General features: G+C 29.8%; 1 protein-coding gene across 5 annotated transcripts in view; it reads left to right on the forward strand.

Annotated features, from left to right (window-relative positions):
• LOC127284687 (Krueppel-like factor luna) overlaps positions 1-22,800 on the forward strand; it is a 314,141-nt gene that overhangs the window by 274,857 nt on the left and 16,484 nt on the right. For 4 of the 5 annotated variants that reach the window (XM_051310278.1, XM_051310275.1, XM_051310279.1 and 1 more), the window contains 4 exons: positions 14,510-14,680; positions 15,331-15,564; positions 16,641-16,867; positions 17,111-17,337. In XM_051310278.1, coding sequence (XP_051166235.1) covers positions 14,510-14,680; positions 15,331-15,564; positions 16,641-16,867; positions 17,111-17,337 — 859 coding nt within the window. The remainder of the gene's footprint in view (positions 1-14,509; positions 14,681-15,330; positions 15,565-16,640; positions 16,868-17,110; positions 17,338-22,800) is intronic. The other variant, XM_051310276.1, reaches the window with a different exon arrangement.

A 22,800-nucleotide genomic window follows, 5' to 3' on the forward strand; every position in this document is an offset into this window, starting at 1 on the left:
ATAATTTCACATATAATGACTAATTTTCTAATTCGAAAATCTAAAAAAGCAGATTAACAATTTTGTTTTAGTTTCTTTTTAAATTGAGAGTCGATATATATATTATGTACAAGTTTGAATGGACTTTCACGGCAGTATATCCTTAAATGGTGCGAAAGATCGGTCCACAGAAAGTAGACCACGTGTATAAAGCCAAGTGCGGATTGTCGTTAAGTCAAACGAGCAGCTCAAAATTATGGCCCGGTACGAATCTCCGCCCTGCACTCTTCGTACATGCGACACGATTCTAGAAGTCGTAGTTTTCGTTCAACTCCCGACATTCTGATTTATGCCGTGCGAGCATCCGTGACACTATGTTCGCCTCTTTTGGCTACGGGCCCAACCCTACTCTCTCTCTCTCTCTCTTTTTTTTTCTATACTCGTTCCTCCCTTTTTTTTCAAGGACTTCAACCCAAAAATTCATTCTTTCGAAATAGTTATTAATCGCAACGCTTTTTTTTAAACATAAACAATAAAATCGACTGCAAAAAATTGGGTATTTTCTCTTGCAGAAATTTGCCAATTTCGATCTTATTTGAATGAAATAAGCAAACCGATCTGGTCCTGCTCAGTCCCCGGTTTTAATTGTACTTCTTTTCTGGATCCGGTCGGATTTATAGTGTTTCATACATATTTGGAGATTCAAAATTTCTGCACTGATTAAAAAGGGAATATTATTTAAAAGAAAATTCTCTGTTTTCTTATAAAATAGAGGTAAATAAATAGAGATTAAATAAATAGAGATATCTTAAATTAAATACAGATGAAAAATAATATTGATTTTTGAAATTGAATTTATAACGACAATTGAGAGAACCAAATGGAAGAATACAATGAAAAATTGATGTTACGTCAACTTGAACAAATTACAGTCTCACATTCATGAACCGTGAGGTTATCTAATTAATGTCTCGAGTCAAGTAACTCGCTTTGTAAAGACTTTCAAGATAATAAGTAATTCATAAGCAAACCCGTTAATGATCGTGCACACGACCCTTAAAACACATTTAACGACGGATATTTTGCATCATAGGCGCTCTTAAAGTGCCTCATTACAGTGGTTCTTCTCTTCGTGTACAGTTTTATGATTGGCAACTATTAACCGCGCCGAGAGAGAGAGAGAGAGAGAGAGGGAGAATTTGCCATGGCAGAAAACTGGTCACTCGTTTAATTTCCCTTTTTTACATACACTTAACAAAATCTAGAAAGATTCTCAACAAAAATTAAAAAAGGAAACAGCAAATTAAAAATAGAAAATATTATTAAAAATTAGTTTCTTTAGTTAAAATAAAAAAAAAAATAAAATATAAAAAGATTGGCAGTGGTTAAGAGAAGTGCCAGGAATGTGTCTCTTGTTGACCACATTAGTCGAAGAAGAACTTCATTGGTGATATGCACTTGGTGTCCTTCAGTAGGATGTCACGTCAGGTAGAAACGTGTGCGGTGTGAATTTCTCTCTCTCTCTCTCTCTCTCTCTCTCGGCATGTCATTCGCTTCACGCAATCGTATATGAGCGTAACCCATAGGTACATTGCAAACCGTATACGTATTACAATCCCCATACTTCGACTCTATATTCCAGTACTCCTCTCTGCTCTCGTATGACATCCATAATGTCTATCTATTCACTCGACCCAGCACTGCTTGTGACAGCATATGAATTCCAACTTGAATATGTATTGTCGACGCCAAATTATTATATACCATGCAACTCGTCTCTCCTCCCCCCCCTCTCTCTCTCTCATTCATCTTCTCTTTCCTTTTTTTTCTCTCTCTCATTCCGGTAAACAGTATTTCTTTCTCATTCTTTAATCTCTCTTTCTCTTTATCGTCTGAAGATTCAACTGTGACGACAAACATAATTTAATAACATCCAACCCTTAAACTCCTCGGTTCGGTCTCAAAGACCAACGTTAAATTTGGTCAGAGGACTGATCCTTATTTAACTACCTCCTTCGAATATTCCGTATATAACGTAAATGTTCCCAAAATTCGGCTCTCAATTCAATTAAAAACTATCATGGGACATGGTTTCCAATTTCGGTACGTATTCACGTTAAACGATTTACGGTGATTATTTTAACTATATATAAATTGTTCGTAGTTACGGATTTTTTTTTTAAATACATTTACGGTAGTTTTTAATTGTTATTTTCGACTCTGTACTGCGATAATTCTTTTAAATATTGTACTTACGGTAGTTTTTAATTGTAATTCTGTACTGTGATAATTTTAACTATACATGCAGTTACGGTTTTTTTTAAATAATGCAGTTACGGTTGTTTTTAATTGTAATTTTTGACTCTGTACTGTAATAATTTTAACTATAAATTACGGTTTTTTTAAATTATGCAGTTACGGTAGTTTTTAATTGTAATTTTGAACTGTGATAATTTAAATTATACGTAGTTACGGTTCATTTTTTCAATATTGCACTTACGGAAGTTTTAAGTTGTAATTTTTTACTTTATTCAGTGATAATTTCAACTATACGTTGTACGTAATTACGTTTTTTTTTATATTGCATTTCCAGTAGTTTTTAATTGTTATTTTCGACTCTGTGCTGCGATAATTCTTTTAAATATTGTACTTACCGTAGTTTTTAATTGTAATTTTCGACTAAGTACTGTGATAATTTTAACTATAAATTACATGCAGTTACGGTTTTTTTTAAATAATGCAGTTACGGTAGTTTTTAATTGTAATTTTTGACTCTGTACTGTGATAATTTTAACTATAAATTACGGTTTTTTTTTAATTATGCAGTTACGGTAGTTTTTAATTGAGTCGCCGGAAAGTAAAACCACACATAAAATTCTGACGGCCATGTTAATTCAATGGGAATCAGAATTTTATGTGTGGCTTTACTTTCCGGCGACTCAATTGTAATTTTAAACTGTGATAATTTAAATTATACGTAGTTACGGTTCATTTTTTCAATATTGCACTTACGGTAGTTTTTAGTTGTAATTTTTTACTTTATTCAGTGATAATTTCAACTATACGTTATACGTAATTACGTTTTTTTTTAATATTGCACTTACGTTAGTTTTAATTGTATTTTTCGACTCTATACTGCAATAATCTGAACTAGAAATTACATGTTATTACGATTCTTGTCTTAAATATTGCACTTACCGTAGTTTTAATATTAATTTTCGACTGAAATAATTTTAAGTATAAATTATACTTAGTTACGGTTCTTTTTTTTCAATATTGCACTTGCGGTGGTTTTTAATTATAATTTTCGACTCTATACAGTGATAATTTCAACTATACGTTAAACGTACTTTGTATATTGTAGCTTCAGTTTATACGCTTAGGAATAATTTTGAAAAATCTCGTCCGCTTAGAGAATCGAACCCAAGACCCTTGGGACGCGAACCTTGTACTCTAACCACACAGCCACATTGACTTATAAATCTTTTACCTATTCTTTTCGAATATTAAGACTGTTTATTTATATTTTGTCTTCTAACAAGGAAAACTGTCAAGATCCTGACCAAATTCCCCATTTTAAACAAGTCAAATGGAAAAATTTCTGCATTTCTTAATTGTATACAATTAATTTAAAGTACTCATTAGTAAAAACTAATATTATTTGCAGTTACTAATTCTTTTCTCTATCTAATAGTTTTACTTTATATTTATACGAATAAATATAAAGTAAAAATATTAAGTAAAAATATTAAATAAAACTATTAAGTAAAAATATTGAGTAAAAATATGAAGTAAATAAAAAAAAAGTATACTAAGTGAAAATAGGCTATATCAAATCAGACAATATTTACAAGAGGAAAAAAAAAACATATATAAGAAGCTTGGAAATTTTTTTCCTTCTTTTTTTCTTGCAAAGAAAAACGAGGCGTTTTTTTTCAGCTTCGTGTTACATTCGATATTTGTAATTTAACTGACTTTATTCGCGCGTGATTTTATGCGTGTTAGAAATGTGTCTGATTGCAACTGGCGTGTTGAGTTCACTATAGTGGAAGTATAAATAAAAACGCGGGTGAGGTGTGTTGTCGAAGAAAAGAGACAGGCAGATGGATCGAGAAAGAGAGTATGTGTATATAGTAAAAGATGGATTGAAAAAAGACAGAGAGAGAGAGAGAGAGATAGCAAGTGATGGGTAAAACATATATCGTCGATTCGTTCGCTGTGAAATATGTATCCGCCGTGTCTGTGAAGGGAAAAGCAGGAGCTTCTATTCAGAATAAATGGCGAGGATGAGTATTGAGTAGGGTGAAGGTGTCAATACGTTGTCTTTTGCACTCGTGTCGATTTTCAGCAGGAGGTACAAAGCTTTTCCACATCGAATCGTGTGATAAAAGCAGTCAGATTGTCCAAAGAAACAGGAATCAATCCTCTATCTCTCTATATATGACTTGAATATATTTCAAATAGAAATTATTTTTCATTCCTCTTAAATTAAGAAAAATTTTTTTTCCTTTCATTTTACCTTCATCGTAGGGTTTTGTGGACAATATTAATATTAAATCCTTAGCAACCGTTGCTAAGGAAAAAGAAACCTTATCAACGGTTACTAAGGAAAAAAAAATACTTAGCAACCGTCGCTAAGGAAAAGAATCCTTAGCAACTGTTGCTAAGGTAAAAAATCCCGTTGCTAAGGAAAAAAAATCGTAGCAACCGTCGCTAAAAAAAATAAGCTTCTTATAGGGAAAATTAGAAAGATTTTATGTGAAACTAAAATGTTTTAATGAATATAATAATAATAATAATAATAATAATAATAATAATAATAATAATAATAATAATAATAATAATAATAATAATATTGCCCCCCCGGGATGAGAGGGGTTCTTAGGAGAATATCTTTGGCTGCTTAAGACGCGCGCACGATAATCCTATACATTTTCATTACTATCGTATTCCGCGCACATAACCTGGCCTAACTTGATCTTAATTGCCTATTACAAGCGATATTTCCTGCAAACGATGCTCACCAACTCGAAAATGAACATCAGCCAAACGACGACATGGCGGTTTCGATTTACGATCTAGCATTTCCTGAGAAAGATTGGAATTAAATATCGACGAGACAAGAAACAGTGAAAGTTTGCTCTCGCGCGCTCTATCTAAATTCAATTTTAACCAATTTATCTTCATTTCTCAATCCATTTATTTTTCCAATGTAGAAAGACAATTTGTTATTATTTTATTTTTTTTTTTAATTTTATTATTTTTCTCCAAATTCTGTGAATAATACTCTTAAAAAAAACAATTAATTAAAATAATTCAAAAGAACATTTTTTTAATTTTAATTAAAAAGTAAAATTTTGGCTTCTTTTTTAGTTAGTAAAAAAATAATGAACTATAAATTTTCACTAATTTAAATTAGTTAATAAATTCTCACTAATTCAAATTCAGAGAGTTAATATTATATGCAAGTGAAGATTAAATAAAATTAATATATGTTTGCAATTATATACAACTCAATTGAAACAAAGTTTTGAATTAATTGAAACTAAACAGATTATTACAAATAAACTATACTTGGAGAAATAAATCAACAATAAATTAAATCGAATATATTTACAATTTATAATAATTATTATTATTATATATTATAAAAGAATAATATAATATAATTATTATATAATAATATATTTATTATTAAAGATGAAAAGTAACTAGATCGAAAAACAAAGTAAAAAAAAAATGAAAAAAAAAGTGAAGTCAAATTCACTCGAATAGAAATTGTTTTCTTATTTGCTGGTCCCTAAAGTCATGTGTCCCTCTCGTTCAATCTCGCCGTAACAAATTGCTCCCTAACGAGGCTGGATACATCCCTAACAGGATGACGTCACAACAATAACAAACCATTGTCACATGTCTGTTTATGAGAGTTGCTTGTAGTACCCTAACCCAAGTCAAATACAAAGCGTATTATTGATTAAGTAACTGGCAACTGTGGTATGTATATAAATGTTGTGGGAAGACATATCTGGCTAAGATGTATGCTCAAGGAAATTCAATTACTCACTCAGCATCCATCGACACATTTTCCTTTTTCTACATTTCTGTTTCATTTATTGCAGAATTGCCAAATTTTTACCTATTATATTTCATTATTTTCTCGTTGCAAAAATTGGAAAAAAAGTGTTAAAATTTAATTCGTTTATAAATTATAATTAATAATTATAAAAATTAACAATAGTTTAGTGATTCAAATTTAAAAACTAATTTTGTAATTTATTTCTAATTAGAGCGTATATAGAGAAAATTTATCAGGAATTTTTTTTTCTTTTTTGTTAAATATGAAATTAGAAACGGAGTTAATTTAATAATCATAATAACTTGGCAATGAGCTTAGAACATTAGTATTAAATCCATCCGCTATTATTTTAAACCAAAAGAAGCTAGCTTTTGCATATGGAAGATTATAGAATATGATCAGCTTTCTGTAATGAAAACCGTGCACCCTTCTCTAATCTCCTTGCACCATGATTATACCATCAGAGCGAAAAATGAAGCTAAAATTTTTAATGTTTAAAAAAGAGATTTCTTAAAAACAGAAATTTTTTTTTTTTAAATTAACTTCAAAATTTTTTCCCATAAATATTTTATGTGAAAAAAAAATCCACGTTTTTTCTTTTCATTCTCCAAGATGGGGAAAATTTTCTTTTTTTCCCTCGGAATGACTAATGACAAAAACATAGATTGGATGAATCCGAAAAAATAATGACTTTCTTTTGTTTCCAAAAAAAAAAAAGATTTATATAAAAACTGAATCGACATCCTAATTGGTATTTTGTTTTTGCAAAAATAAGAAGTGTAATTAATTATACGAACCTTGCCACAAAAAAAAGGATAAATTTTGTTGTAGATAATTTTAACCAATGCTAATTCACATAGCACTGTAAAAAGAAAGGTACACGGAAAAACTTTGTGCAAGAATCATTCCTAAATTTGTTCAGGAACTGAAGATATATGAGAATAATTTAAGAAATCTTATTTATATTTTCTTTGAAAAATTCTAAGCAGTATTTCTATAAGAATTGTAGAGAAATTTAAGACAACTTCCTAAACTCACTACAGAAAGTTTTGAACTTGTTTTAGAATAAATTTTTACGTTTGCGAGAAAAAAAATTTACTTTGGGAGGACTCGATCCCATGTCCTCGAGAGTCCAAAAACTCCGCTTTACATCTCTCGCTTTACCTTAGCAGCTTATGGTATTATGCATTGGAAACATATTTGACGCAACCAATCCCTGCCTAGTGCTTGGTTACTGTACTGTATCTTCTAAAACAGTTCAAGAAACTTTCAACGCCCAATGACTAAGATATTCCGATCGCGGCATTAACAAGAAGTTTTCCAATGTCATAATAAAAATACAAGTATTTTCTTGAATGATTTTTGTATTTTCTGTAAATTTTGCAGAATTTTTCTCATATCCTCAGTTCCTGAACAAATTTAGGAATGATTTTTGAACAAACTTTTTCCGTGTATTAATTTAATACCAACTTCAGGTACTAAATTGTTATTTGGTTCTATTTTGATACCTAAAATCGGTACTGTTTTAGTACTTTCTTTTTACAGTGAGACGATGGCGCCTTCAATTAGGATAAAGTTGCAATTAATTTTTATATCGATTTTAGGGTCTTATCAAAGAATTTGTCCGATTAATTATGATTTATCGTACAAAATTGAGATTCCAGTAATTCCAAAATTTGAAAAAAATTTTCCAAAATCCAAGCACGAGTGATGATAGAATCATTTCTCTTAAATTCTGTGAGATGTAGGTCCACGAGAGTAAGTTTTTCGCGAAAGTTGTGTGACTGTGTCCCGAAGGATGAAAACGGAAGGAGGGTATACAGAAACCTCTTTCTGAAATTCTTGGTCTACTGAGAGGAAGAACAAGATAAATTCGCGGGTTTACGGCGCCCTTAAAGTTGCGGGAATCTCTTTAACGACCTGGCAGGATGCCACCAAGGAACCTCCTGCGGGAGTGTCTGAGGATGCATTGACGTTCGTGTGTATGTATATATATATATATATGTAGTGACTAGAGAGAGGATGAAAAAGAAGAAGAAGAGAGGGGTCCGCGAGGGCAGCGAGTGAAACCGAGATAGAGGATGAGTGAGCAGTAGCGGTTATCATTCATTTTCTCTCGAGTGAGCGAGTTCCGAGACGGCTCTGTTAATGACAGTCGCTCGAAATTACTGCGGAACTTCTCCTGGTTCCGTGTAGTCTAGAGAGAGAGAGACAGAGAGAGGGGGGAATGATTCGTGGAAGGAGAAAGAAGACCGGAAGATTATCTCCACTACCGAGTGGGTTTATGCTCGTGCATCTTCCTTTTTTTCCAACTAACCTTCCTCTTTCAGTATCGTCCTCTCTCACTCTAGGATTTTCTCTCTCTTATTCTCTTACTCTATCTCTGTTTCTGTCTTTTTCTCCCTTGTGCTCTCTCTTTCTCTTACTCTCTAACCAGCCACTCGGCCTGCTTCAGATCCACCGTCCTTGAGAATGCTTTATCTCACCGTTACCCCTGCTGCCTCCCGCATTCCAAGATCGTTACTGTCGAACTTAATCTCTCTTTCTTTCGCCTTGCACGTCGACCTGACTAACATCATATTTTCGAGAGAGAGAGAGAGAGAGAAGGAGAGAGAGATTCCCGGGAACAGGATTCCCTTACTCTCATCGTCTCAAAGAGAAATCCCTCGGATGCTGCGAGTGGTCCAGCTCAACGTAATTCACTTTCAGTCACTCGCATCCTGTCTTCAGGAAAAATACAACCTTGATGTTGATCTGAAGAACAGCATCTATTTGATTCCAGCTAATATTGTGCTAAAGACAGCAATTTCAAAATTGAATTTTCAACATTTGGATTTGATATTTGTGAATAAAATCACTTTTCAAATTGATTATTTGATGATAATCGTTATTAGCATTATAATCAGAAGCATAATTAACATTGTTGTAATCATCAGCAGTATTAAAATTATCAACAGCAGCATTAACCTTATCAGCAGCAATAGTATTAAAATTATCAACAGCAGCAGTAGTAACATTATCAACATCAGCAGCACTGATCATATAATTAGCAGCAGTATTAATATATTATTGTCATCCGTAAGCATTAAAATTATTATTATCATTGTCAATATTAGCAGCAGCAATAATTAGTATGATTATGATCCTCTACTAATAGTTCTTATTGTTTTGCTTCAACAAAAGAAATTTATGCATGCCAACAACAATCGCAGTCAATGACAAGAATTGAAGCTGTTATTGCATAGACAGAGGGGGAAAAAACAAGTGACCTGTTTTTCCTTTTTTTGTAATACAAGATAGATGTTTAGTTGGAAAGGGCAGGTGAACTGATTAATGCCAGAATTCTGAGAAACGGCTTGCAGCGCTTTGGCGCCAAGAGCCATAGTACAACCGATTTCTCTCCTCCCACGTGTATATATATATATATAGGTGTACAAGTTTGCTTGGTGTTATGAATGAACAGAGTCGGCTTTGTGCATTCTCTCTGTCGTCTCACCCAACAACCTCCTTCCACCAACCTACAACCTACACGAACCTACACGGGCGGCAGCAGCAAGCAGTTGTACATTGAGTACGAGAGTGAGAGAGAGCTCCACAAACTCATTGTAGCATCTCGTAGCGTGTACACTCTCCTCTCCTCTTCTCCTCTCTTCTTCCATCACCATCTATCTGCCTCTTCCTCCGCTTATCTCTCAACAACAATCGAGCGCTCGAGGGAATATGACGGGTTGAAGCTTGGAGAGAGAAACAGAAGCACTTGGACCCTCCCGCTCTTGTGATTATTAAAACGTCGACCGTTGCTCAAACAACCGACAGTTGCGGATGTCTTCTTCAAAAAACAGTCTGCCTTGAAGAGGTTAAGCGGCAGGTTTTTTTTTCAATTTTAAACTCACATATTATCGTATATCTCTTTCTCATTTCGAGCTCTTTTTTTTTAATTTTCGTTACGTTGAGCTTTTATAAATGTGAATGGGCCAATTTTTTTCTGACAGCTGATTTCTCCTTTTTTCCCTCACAATGAAGCTTAGTTTAAATCTTTTCGAATAAAAGCTAAAGCAATTATATTTAAGTCTTGTATGTTGGAGTTACAGTTAATTAAAAAATAAATTAGTGTAAGTTAACAGTATTGATAGTTCAATTCAGCAGTTGAAAAAAGTAGTGGTACAGTAAATTTTATCTAGAGTCGAGTAAATTTTACCTGCAGTAAAGTAATTTTTATCTGGAGTACAGTAAATTTTATCAACAGTAGGATTAATTTTACCTACAGTATAGTAAATTTTATATAGAGTACAGTATATTTAACCAACAGTATAGTAAATTATACCTACAGTAAAATAAATTTGAGCCGCCGGAAAGTAAAAGGGCGCATAAAATTTGTACAGCCGGCCAACTCAAACGGCCGAACAAACTTTATGCGCTCTTTTAATTTCCGGCGGCTCATTTTACCTGCAGTTTAGTAAATTTTACCAACAGTATAGTAAATTTTACCTACAATTTAGTAAATTTTACCTACAGTTTAGTAAATTTTACCTACATTGCTGTAAATATTACCAACAGTATAGTAAATTTTACCTACAGTGCTGAAAATTTTACCTGCAGTTTAATAAATTTTACTTACAGTGCAGTAAATTTTATTAACAGTGGGATAAATTTTACCTAAATCGAATTTAATAATTTTCGCCAAACGCTCAACTTTCTATATAATACATATTATTTTACACACCACTATACTGAGAACGTTTTATGTCTCCTGGGAACAGAGAAATCAATTTGCCATTTTCAGTTTTGTTAAAGTGTGAGAAAACATCAGTTATATTTTATGAACGGATTTAGTTGCGTGACATTTAGAATATGTCTGATGTATTATATATAGGAGTTAAGTCGAAGAATTGCATTTGTTACTCTGGAATGCCATTAACAAATCAACCACATATGGATTGCCACATTGTGAACTTTTATATATATATATATATATATATATATATATATATATATATACATACATTATAACCGCACTTTCACACTTAATGGTAAAGACAGTAAAAGAAAAATGACGATATTTCCTCTCTGAGTCATAAACTCTTGGATGATCAGTTAAAAAAAAAATAGAGAGAAGAGAAAAATATTTATAAAGATTCTTCACTATTTTTCCCTCATTTTGTTTGCAGATCTCACAAAAGAATTCCTGCATGAATGGCTTATAAAAATAAATTTATTTGCATTCTTCAATCGTTAGCAATACAATCGGTATATTGTCCATTCTATCCGCAAATTCCCCCCTCTTTCTCTTTTTCTCTCTTCATCGTATATATTGTTTGTCTGATCAGAAAGAAAGATTAAATATATATTTCAAAGTTCATAAACATTGTTTTATGCTAAAAAAATGACAATATTATAATAATTTTATTTAATTGAAATTTTTCCATTTATTTTTGAAAATGGATATACTTTTACGATAGAATAATTTTGATTAGATGTGCTATAATTAAAGTCGAAACATAAGAAGTGTGCAGTTTTGTATTGCATTTGTAACAGTGTTTATTCACCTGGGACTTGTTTTCCTTGAACTGAATAACTATTTTATGTTCATTGCGCAGTGTTTACTCAGTTTTACTTTACTGCTATACGGGTTTCTTGAAGAATCTGCTAAAGAAGATACATTAGCTTTATTGCTTGTAACATTTCGTAATTAGACAATTTTCAAGAATCCTTGGCGAGAAAAAAAGGAGCATTATAATTTGTTTTTACAAATGAGAGAGGTTTTTTGTTAATTTGGAAATTGTATATATATATAGAGAGAGAGAGACTGAACTGATATAGCGTTTTACGCTTTAAAGGTGAAACTCGAAACTTTTGGTGCTCATACGTCACGATTAGTGAAATCGGTTGGTATTGAACGTTAGAGTTTCAGGTCCTGGGCGGGTCATAAAATTCCTTCTAAGTTATAATAATGCCGTTAGTCGAACTTGCCAGGTTCGCGCGACGAACTTTTAACCGTGAATAATGGACGAGACGCTGTTTCCAACGCGATTATTTCCCCGAAGAGAAATGGCCTCATGAACACACACCACCCTCTCCCCCTCTACTCTCTTTTGACTCTCGATTCTGTTTTATTCGAATTTCACAGTGTATATCTTTGTCAACTTGATTGGGATCTCGCCGACAAATAGACACGATATAATTCCTCTCTCTCTCTCTCTCTCTCCTTTGCTTTTTTTTATATTTATGTTCACCATTCGCAACCAATTTATGATATACAGTTTCAAAGAACAATTCTCTACTAATTAAATCTGAAAATGATGAATTATGTTAAAAAATTTATTAACTTTTTATTTTTAAAAAATGTTATTTAAAAAAAATGTTTTGAAAAATGTTATTAAAAAATTGTTATTAAATATAAAAATGTGATTAAAATACGAGAGGAATGTCAATTAAGAGAGACTGGGTTGAAATGATTCTCCTCAGAAAATTAAAATACGAAACAAGGATGAAATTTTCGGGATTATCTGGAATTTAAAGGCCGGAGGGGAAGTTAAGAAGCTTCAATCTTTGAAGAAAATCACGCTATGCTCGTTTTAATGCGTTTAGTGGCAGTAATGTGAGCGTTTTGTAGTTTATCTCTTTCTTATTCTCGACAGGAAAGGAAAAGAACTTTGCTCGACGAATAAGGAAAATCGAGTTCATTGATCTGAATTCACCACAATAATCAATTTTTCATTGTGAAACATACTAATTTCTTAGAAAAATTCTAATTTCTTAGAAAAATACTAATTTTGTAGAAAATATGGCTAATTTTGTAGAAAAATACTAATTTTGAAAAATACTGATTTCGTAAAAAAAGCTAATTTAGTAGAAAAATACTAATTTCGTAGAAAATATGGCTAATTTTGTAGAAAAATACTAATTATGTAGGAAAAAAATGATTTCGTAAAAATACTAATTTGGTAGAAAAATACTAATTTCGAAAAAATACTAATTTTGTAGAAAAATACTAATTTCGAAAAAATACTAATTTCGTAGAAAATATGGCTAATTTTGTAGAAAAATACTAATTATGTAGGAAAAAAATGATTTCGTAAAAAATACTGATTTTGTAAAAAATACTAATTTGGTAGAAAAATATTAATTTCGAAAAATACTGATTTCGTAAAAATACTAATTTGGTAGAAAAATACTAATTTCGAAAAAATACTAATTTTGTAGAAAAATACTAATTTCGTAGAAAAATATTAATTTCGTAGAAAATATGGCTAATTTTGTAGAAAAATACTAATTTCAAAAAAAATAATAATTTATTTATTTATTTATTTAACAACAATATACGGGTCAAGCTCTTTCGTACATAGTACTCTTACTCTTAAATACTAATTATGTAGAAAAATACTAATTTTGTAAAAAATACCGATTTCGTAAAAAAAACAATTTGGTAGAAAAACACTAATTTCATAGAAAAATTCTAATTTTGTAAAAAATACCATATTCGTAAAAAAACAATTTGGTAGAAAAATACTAATTTCGAAAAAATACTAATTTTGTAAAAAAATACTAATTTTGTAAAAAAATACCAATTTCGTAAAAAAACAATTTTGTAGAAAAATACTAATTCCAGCAATTTTTACTCCAGAAATAGTAAAATTTACTATTTTCAAAATAATTTTTACTATTTCAGAAGTAAATTTTACAATTTTTGGAGTAAAAATTGCCAGAAACTGTGGAAAGTTTCAGAAAAAAAATTCTAAGATAAAAATATCTTTAAAAAAATAACTAATTGATTGACTTGTAACATGATTGTGTTATCAAACAAAAATTTTTTTTTCTCTACTTCAAAGAGACTATCGTCGAGACTTATCTGACAAAAGTTGTCCAAGAAAATAAAGGAAAGAGAGAGAGAGAGAGAGAGTCTTATAGACGAAATCGCCGGAACTTGAAGTTCTGTAAAGCAAAGTGCTGATGACAATGGTAGACATAACTACTTGTAAGTTACCAAAGTCAGAATTCCCTACAGAACAGTTTGTTTCCTTTTGGTGGGGGGGGGGGAAGGTAAGAGAGTAGATAAAGAGAGAGATATGAAAGCTAAGGGCAAAATGAGAGGGACAAATATACGCGAACAATGAAGAGACGGGGAAAGTACAAAGTTATCGCAACATACTCTCTCTCTCTCTTTCTCTCTAGATGGAAATTGTGGTATACAATTTCCCAAATGTGATTACCAGTATGCCGGTTTATGTTTTCGCCTTCTTCGCATTTTCAGACCATTTGTCTTGTATATTCCTTAACGCTAATGAATTATTACCACACTCGCCTCGCGGTCCACTTTCACGTTGGGACGAATTGACATACAAAAAATATTTATCAAATATTTATTTTTTATTAAAGTAATTATTTTTATTAATTAAATGGTATTGGAGCAAATTATTAATTGGAGCAAATTTGTTTTGTTTTTTTTTTTTACAGACTTGCTACGAAATGGAAAGGTACCTGAAGGACGAGCCAAAGTTACAATCGTACAAAAAGTTACCCACGGAACTTGATACCGCACCCTGGAATATGTTCAGGCCTCCTATATCGTGGACAGCAACCACTGGCACCACGAACGGACAATTTGAATCTGCCATCAAAATGGAAGTGAGTAAATGCAATTTTTTTTCTGTAAAAATTTACCGAAAATTTATTTTTGAAAAATTTTTTTAAAATACTAAAACAAGTTTTGCGATTTTAAAACTCGAATACAAAACACCGATGAAAAACAAAAAGATCACAATAAAAAAAAAAAAAAATAGCGAGATTTTCTTAATAAAATGTTCTTCATTACAAAAAAAAAAACTGAAAGTACCTCAAGAAGGACCCAATAAAAACAAAGGAGATTGCAAACAAAACTGAAACCTACGAGATGCAACACAAATAGGTCCACTGTAAGAAAATTAGATTGCGATTTTTTTTTTTCTTAAAAGTAGTGTACAAAAATTGAACAATTTTTTTTAGTAAATAAAATAAGAGTAAAAATAGTGAAAGTTATATACATTTTTATAGTAAACAATAGAAAAGGAATTTGGTAAAAAGAAAAAAAGTAGAAATAATTGTAGAAAAAAATATCTTTAGTTAACATTTTGGTAAAAAGAAAAAAAAATAAGAAGAAATAGAAAAAAATGAAAATTAGGTTGAAAAAAGTATTTCAATTCAAAGAGGCGGGGAGAAAAAAAAGAAAAAAAAATAGAAAGAGGCATTAAATAAACAAGATCGTAAAAAAAGGGGAAATTGTTCTTTTGAAATTTCAGGTTACGACATCCGACGACAGGGATCCCCTTTGCCTGGAAGACATTAAATTTAGTTCAGGTGACCACAACCACAATGGCCGAGACAGGGATCTCCTCGATCGGCACCTGGATTCATTGTCAATGTCGTCAGCGAGTTCAGCGTGTTCAGCCCTCTCATGGGACAGTTCTCCTTCCCTCTCGTGTACGGCACTTATTCTCAAAAAAGAGCCCAGCGAGGATCTCGAGGAAGATGAGGTTTGTTTATTTATTTTTCAAAAATTCTTTTTTTTTGCACGAATACTTTTTAATCAAAATCTGATTAAATCAATGAATCAATTAACTATAGATATTGATTAAATATTATATAATTAATTATTAATATTAGTGAATTATCAATATTAATTAATTTTTAAACACTCAAAAATGAAAATTCAAATTAAAACAAACACTCTCTAAAGTTGTTGAAATTAAAAAAAAAAAATTTAATTTAGCCGAATTTTTATTTAACGCTATTTATATTTAACTAAATTAATATTAAACAGAATTTATATTTAACCGAATTAATAATGCATAGAATTAATTGCACTTTTAATCGGATTTTTATTAGCAGAATTTATTTATAATTTTATCAAATTAATATTAAATAGCATTTTTATTTTACTCTAATTTTATTTAATACTATTTATATTTAATTAAATTAATAATAAACAAAATTTATATTTAACTGGAATTAATATTGAACAGAAATTTTTAGTCAAATTTTTTTTCAGACAAAATTTTTATTTATATTGTCCATTTAGATAAATACCTATATATTTAATTAATATTAAAATTAATATTTAAATTAATAATTGAATATAATTTTTATTTAATAAAATTTTTATTAAACACACCTTTTTTTTGTTGATTTAAATAGAAAAATTCTAAATTTATATTCAAAAGTAATTAAAAATTTCTCTACTTTTTCGATATTGTTAAATTTGTACACTGAAAAAAAAATTTATTTAATTCAAATACCGGTGTATTTGGTTATTATCAAATAAATATTTACTTAAATCAAATATTTCTTATTTGAATCAAATAAACGGTATTTGCTTCAAATACTGCAATATTTGATTCAAATACTATGTATTTGATTCAAATAAGAATTATTTGATTCAAGTAAATATTTATTTGATAATAACCAAATACACCGGTATTTGAATCAAATAAATTTTTTTTTCAGTGTATAAATTGAATTTTCTTTTTTTTTTTCTTCCTCTCTACTTTTTACGTTACAAAATTAAATGAAATTCTATCATTGTTTTTTTCTTTTTTATTTTTCTATAAAGTTCGTCTATGTCCAGGAAATCGAGGAGGACGACGATAGTCTGTGCGAGGGTGAAGGTCAAATCTTGACACCACCGTCGAGTCCTGAATCGGGTCAAGGTCATTCCAATTCGAGTCACTCGTCGAGCGGGAGTTCGATGCTTGACGTACACAATTTGAACCTCCATGGAACGGGTGGAAGGAGTGCTATCGTTAGGGTTACTGCCAGCAATGCTCAAAGTGTTGCCAGGTGAGAAAAAAAAAAAAAAAAAACAATTTTTTTTCTTTTATATTTTTCTAATCTTTGCGGTATTGATGTAATTTTTTAAATTGATAATTTTTTTATATAATAAATAATAAATAATAAATAAATAATAAATAATTAGAAAATTAGAAGAGAATTTTGATCAATCAGTGAGGGAAAAAAAATTTTCTTTTTTTTTTTTTTTGGTGAAAAATCTTGTTTGAATAATTTCTTTTTTTGCTCTGTTAGATTAATCTCGGTAGCAACGAACGGCTTCCCAACTGTCGCGAGCACGCAACATGCACATGTTGGAACGGCACCAGTTCCATCCGCGGTTGCGAACAGGCATCATGCAAGAAGTCACGAACACAGTCCACCGGACACTAAACGCAGGATACACAAGTGTCAGTTTCCTGGATGTAAAAAAGTCTATACCAAAAGCTCGCATCTCAAAGCGCACCAGAGGACGCACACAGGTAAGTGACTTGATTCAACAAGCAACCTTCGGGCTATTTTATTTATTCTCTTCCCTTTTTTCATATATTCGTATCTGAAATACCCCAAAAAAAAAAGAAAAAAAAAGATACAAAAGTATCTGAAAAGCATTTGATAGCTTCAAAAAAAAAAAAAAAAAAAAAAATGGGGCTTTTTAGAGATCGATATTGATTCTCTTATTACCAAGAGAACTTTTATTTCGATTTAAACAATATTCAATTTCTTTCTCTGTAACTAAAACTATTTGTTATCTCTCTAGCAGTATTTTGTCTTTTTTTTTTATTCAATATAATCCAAGTTAAAGAAATCATAAAAATTGTTTTTATATAAGAAAATGGTAGAAATTTTTATAAATCTCGATAAGTCGATTTGGAGAATGTGATTCTCAGTTTGATAATCCTCATAAAAAGGACATGGAAAAACAAACATTTAGACGAAACTCTTTACCTTGAATTGAAAGGCGCGAGCTAGCAATTTTTAGATCACAAAAATAGTCAGAAAGTCGACTTCGTTAATATTCTCGTAAACTTCTCTCTCAATCGAGAACGACGAAAATATTTTCGAAAATTTCTATACGGACAGCTAAATATCGAAATTATAAAATCCATTTGTTTTTGATTTACGAGAGAAAATTTGCATAATTATTTCTGAAAAAAATTATTATTTTTTTTTACATTTTTTTTTTATTTTTTCAAATATTTATTTTTCTCAAATAATTATTGAGTTAATTAAATAATATTTGTTTCAAATACAGAAATAATTGGTTTAAATACAGTTTATTTAATTATTTTATTTCATAACTAACTTGGTTCAATTATTTATTTGACAATTAGTCAAGTAAATGATTATTTAAATTAAATAAATTTTTTTTCAGTGTTATAAGGGTAGCATGAATTTCTCATAAAAATCATTAAATAGAATTTTTATTTTAAAGTTTATTATTAGAAATTATTTTTTACACGATTTTTCAATTTTCTAATTAAAATTTGAAAGATTTTCTTTTAAATACAAATTTTTACATAGAAAAATTTTTAGCTACCGAATTTTTGTTTTGCAGAATTTTGATTTTAGTTAGTTTCTTTACGTGACTTTTTATTTAACAGAAATTTTAATTTAAGCGAATTTTATATTTAACCAGAATTATCATTCAATCAAATTTCATGTCATTCGAATTTTTAAATGACACAAATTCCCAATAACTGAATTTTAATTTGTCCGAATTTTTATTTGTAAGAATTTTTTAATTGTACAAATTTTTAAGATATCGAATTTTCATTTTTCTAAAATTACAAATGTCCGAATAAGCAATCGACAAAAAAATTTCGGCGCTATTTTAAAAATTAATCAATTACGATTTTCTTGATAATTTTTCAATTGGTCAATATTAAAAATGACGCCAAAATCTTTCTGTCGATTTTTTGTTCGGCCATTTTTATTTTCGGACAAATGAAAATTCGATGTTATTTAAAAATTCGATTGAATGAGAATTCTGTTAAATTAAAATTCGATTAAATTAAAATTCTTTTAAAGTAAAATTCTTTCAAAATTAAAATTCTTTTAAATAAAAAGTCATGTAAAGAAAATGATTGTAAAATTAAAAAATTCTGCCAAACAAAAATTCGCAACTAAAAATTTGATTATGTAAAAATTCGTATAAATAGAAATTATATCAAATGCTAATTCGAAAAATGAAAATTCATCTAAAAAATAATTATTCCGAATAAATTTTTTTAAAAATGATTCTGATTAATGATTTTTTATGGAATTTATTTAGCGCAAATAAAATTCGTATTTAAAAAATTTATTAAATACAAATATAATTTATTTGAAACAAATATTTGACTCTTTGACATATTTTCTAGTTGCACTTTTAGGAAAACAACTTCCTTTTCTAAAAAATCAACATTCAGATTTGAATTTAAATAAATAAAAATGGGGAAATATTTTTTTTGAAAATAATACGCATAATGTAAAATTTATGTTATGTATACAAAAAGTATTATATAAAGCTTGGTGTTTTAATTGGATTTTGTTATCTATGCTGTGTCGCTATTTACCCGCACACAGTATGTTTTATTTTATAATGTGAAAATATAAACGATGACGCAAGCTGTGTGAGATTATCCGTTAGATCGCGGGACAGGGAAAATCTTGTATTCGCGTGAGCGCGACCCTTTTCAGAGTGTAAATAACGTTACATAATTAATCAAAAAGTTGAATCGAAAGGGAAACTCGGTCGGGTTTCCTCGCATCGTATATAGTACATATATATATATAAGTAAAGGTTTCGCGAAGCACGTACAAGTAAGAGGATTTGCTAGTGGTTGTCGGTAGGCAAAGGAAGACAAACGCGGTAATAATGGCCATCCCTGTTAGCTGTGGAGTTAGTAAAATCCTCTTCGGGTCCTAGAGAGAGAGAGAGAGAGAGAGAGAGAGAGAGAGAGAGAGAGGGCGAAACTTCACTCTATATGTATAGTGTAGTAAAATTAGGAAAGGAAATTTCACCTGTTATAACGCGTAATTAGAAATTGATGATTAATCTTTATCACCTTAGTGACCGTTATTTTCTTTTTTATTTCCTGCATTAAATAAAAAAAAAAAACAGAAAAGGACACAAAATACCTTCAAATGAAAGAATAATTTTATTTACTTTTAATTTATTTGTTTATTTTTTTAATAATTTATTTATTTTTATTAAATTATAAATAATTATTTCCAAAATAAATTGGTATACTAAATGCATATTTCTGCATCCAATTTTGAAAATTAACCGTTTGTAATTATTGGATCTAAGCAAATATTGTGTATCCGCGTTGTATATATATATAGTCAAAGCATCAGAGAAGCACAAGACAAAGATCCATCTTCTCTCTCTCTCTCTCTGTCTGTCTCTCTGTGTACATCAAAGATTAAGAAACATTAGTCTAATTGGCACAAGATACTGGTTGAGATATATATTTGGATTTTGGGCAAAATGGAGAATTAATCTATACACAACTAGTTAAATTGGGAATTAGATATGCTAGCGAATATTGCCTTCAATTACAAATGACAGCGCACTTAATAGAATTGCAAGAGACTAGATTTTTTGTTTTTATTTTTAAATTTGCGAATTTTATAACAGAAATAGAAAGAAAAAAGATAATTTTTTTCTTCTTCTTTCCCCTTTTTTTTTTTTTTTTTTTTTTTTGTCAGGATTCGTAACGAAGCTTTCGGTTGCCCGGCTTCATGGCCTTGAAGATGAGATCCGGCTCGTTTCGTCTGATCCTCAACGACCTCCTCAGGCTCAACGGTGAAATTCGATTCGCCTTGAGATCAAAGTACGAAGCACTCTCAGCGAACTTTCATCCCTCAGTTCTTGCTCTGCTTCTTTCATTTCGCCTTTGATTTATTTTGACAGTTCGAAAAAATTTTCGATAAACGATTTAGAAACATGCAAACTTTTTTTTTCTACCAACACATGTAAAAAAAAACTAACACACACTAAAAACGTCACGTTTTAGCATTTTTTAAAAATTGTTTTTCTACTTTATTCAATTGGATTTATTTATAATTTTTATTTTTAAATTTTAGAAAAATAAGAATTTTGTCGAACTAAAACTACTTCTATTGAAAAAACAAAGTCTGTCTAAAAAAAAGCGTATTTTCTACATAATAAGTAGATTTTGTCTGACTATAACAATTTTTTCTACTTTTAAGTAGATTCTGTCTGATTAGAACAGTTTTTTCTACTTAAGATGGATTCTGTTTGGCTTTAAATATCTTTTCTACTTAATAATATTTTCTGCCTGACAATAATATTTTTTCTACTTAGAAACTGAATTTTCTGAGTAAAAGTACTTTTCTACTTATAAATTAAACTCACATTGAGTAAGACTAAAAATTTTACGTAAAAAGTAAACACTGTCTGACTGTAACAATCTTTTACTTAAAGTGGATTTCCTCTTACTAAAATACCTTTTCTACCTAAAAACGTATTTTGTTTTTACTTGGAAGTTATTTTAGTCTGACAATAAAATATTCTTCTACTTAAAAAGTGGATTCTGTCTGACTTAAACTGTCTTTTCTACTTAAAAATATTTTTTCTACAAAAAATTGGATTTTCTGTCTGACTATAATAACTTTTCTGCTTAAAAAGTGGATTATGTCTGACTTCAACTGATTTTTCTACTTAAAAATGTGTTTTGTCTGACGTGAAATATATTGTCTACTTAGAAGTAATTTTAGTCTGACTAACATCTTTTTATATTTAAAAAATGGACTGTCTGACTTAAACTACCTTTTCCACTTAAAAGTGGATTCTGTCTGACTAAAACTGCCTTTTCTACTTAAATGTGGATTTTGTCTGACTAAAACTACCTTCAGTACGTAAAATAAATAATATGTATTATTGTTTTTTCTTCTTTGTAAATTGATTCTGTCTGACTGTAAAGTCTTTTTTTACTTAAAAGTGGATTCTGTCTGACTAAAACTGCCTTTTCTACTTAAAAGTGGATTTTGTCTGACTAAAACTACCTTCAGTACGTAAAATAAATAATATGTATTATTGTTTTTTCTTCTTTGTAAATTGATTCTGTCTGACTGTAAAGTCTTTTTTTACTTAAAAGTGGATTCTGTCTGACTAAAACTGCCTTTTCTACTTAAAAGTGGATTTTGTCTGACTAAAACTACCTTCAGTACGTAAAATAAATAATATGTATTATTGTTTTTTCTCCTTTGTAAATTGATTCTGTCTGACTGTAAAGTTTTTTCTACTTAAAAGTGGATTCTGACTAACTAAAACTGCCTTTTCTACTTAAAAATATTTTTTTCTGACTTTAACCCAGTGGGAAATTGTCAATGGTAACCATTGGGCTATTATAGGACCAATGACTAAAAATCGGATTTTCTGCTTGACTATTATAACTTTTCTACTTGAAGAGTGGATTGTCTGACTTATATTACATTTTCTACTTAAGGAGTAAATTCCATTTGTAAAAACACTTAAATTCTACGAAAAAAATTGATTCTTTCTTAATATGAAAATAGTTTCTACTTATACGTAATTTTAGTCGGACTATCTTTTTCTATTTAAAAAGTGGATTGACTGACTTAAACCACCTTTTCTACTTAAAAGTGGATTATCTCTGACTAAAACTGCCTCTTCTACTTAAAAAATTTTTTTTCTTTGTTTTTCTATCTTTTCTACTTAAAATTCGATTTTCTGGCTGACTATAATATCTTTTCTACTAAAAAAGTACTCAAATTACCTTTTTTACTTAAAAAGTAAATTCCCTTGGATTTATTTATAATTAATTGTTTTTTTTAATAAAAATAAAAACAATTATTTTATCTATGTATAAAAAAGGATATTAAGATTTTATCTCAGAGGATTTATAAGTCTAATTAGTTCGATATTCAAAAGTTTGCTTACCGACAATGGGAACTGTAACCACAGACTGATG

Source organism: Leptopilina boulardi, unplaced genomic scaffold (genome assembly GCF_019393585.1).
Source record: "Leptopilina boulardi isolate dan_hultmark-lab unplaced genomic scaffold, ZJU_Lbou_2.1 LbouV2_325, whole genome shotgun sequence".
Classification (NCBI taxonomy): Eukaryota; Metazoa; Arthropoda; class Insecta; order Hymenoptera; family Figitidae; genus Leptopilina; species Leptopilina boulardi.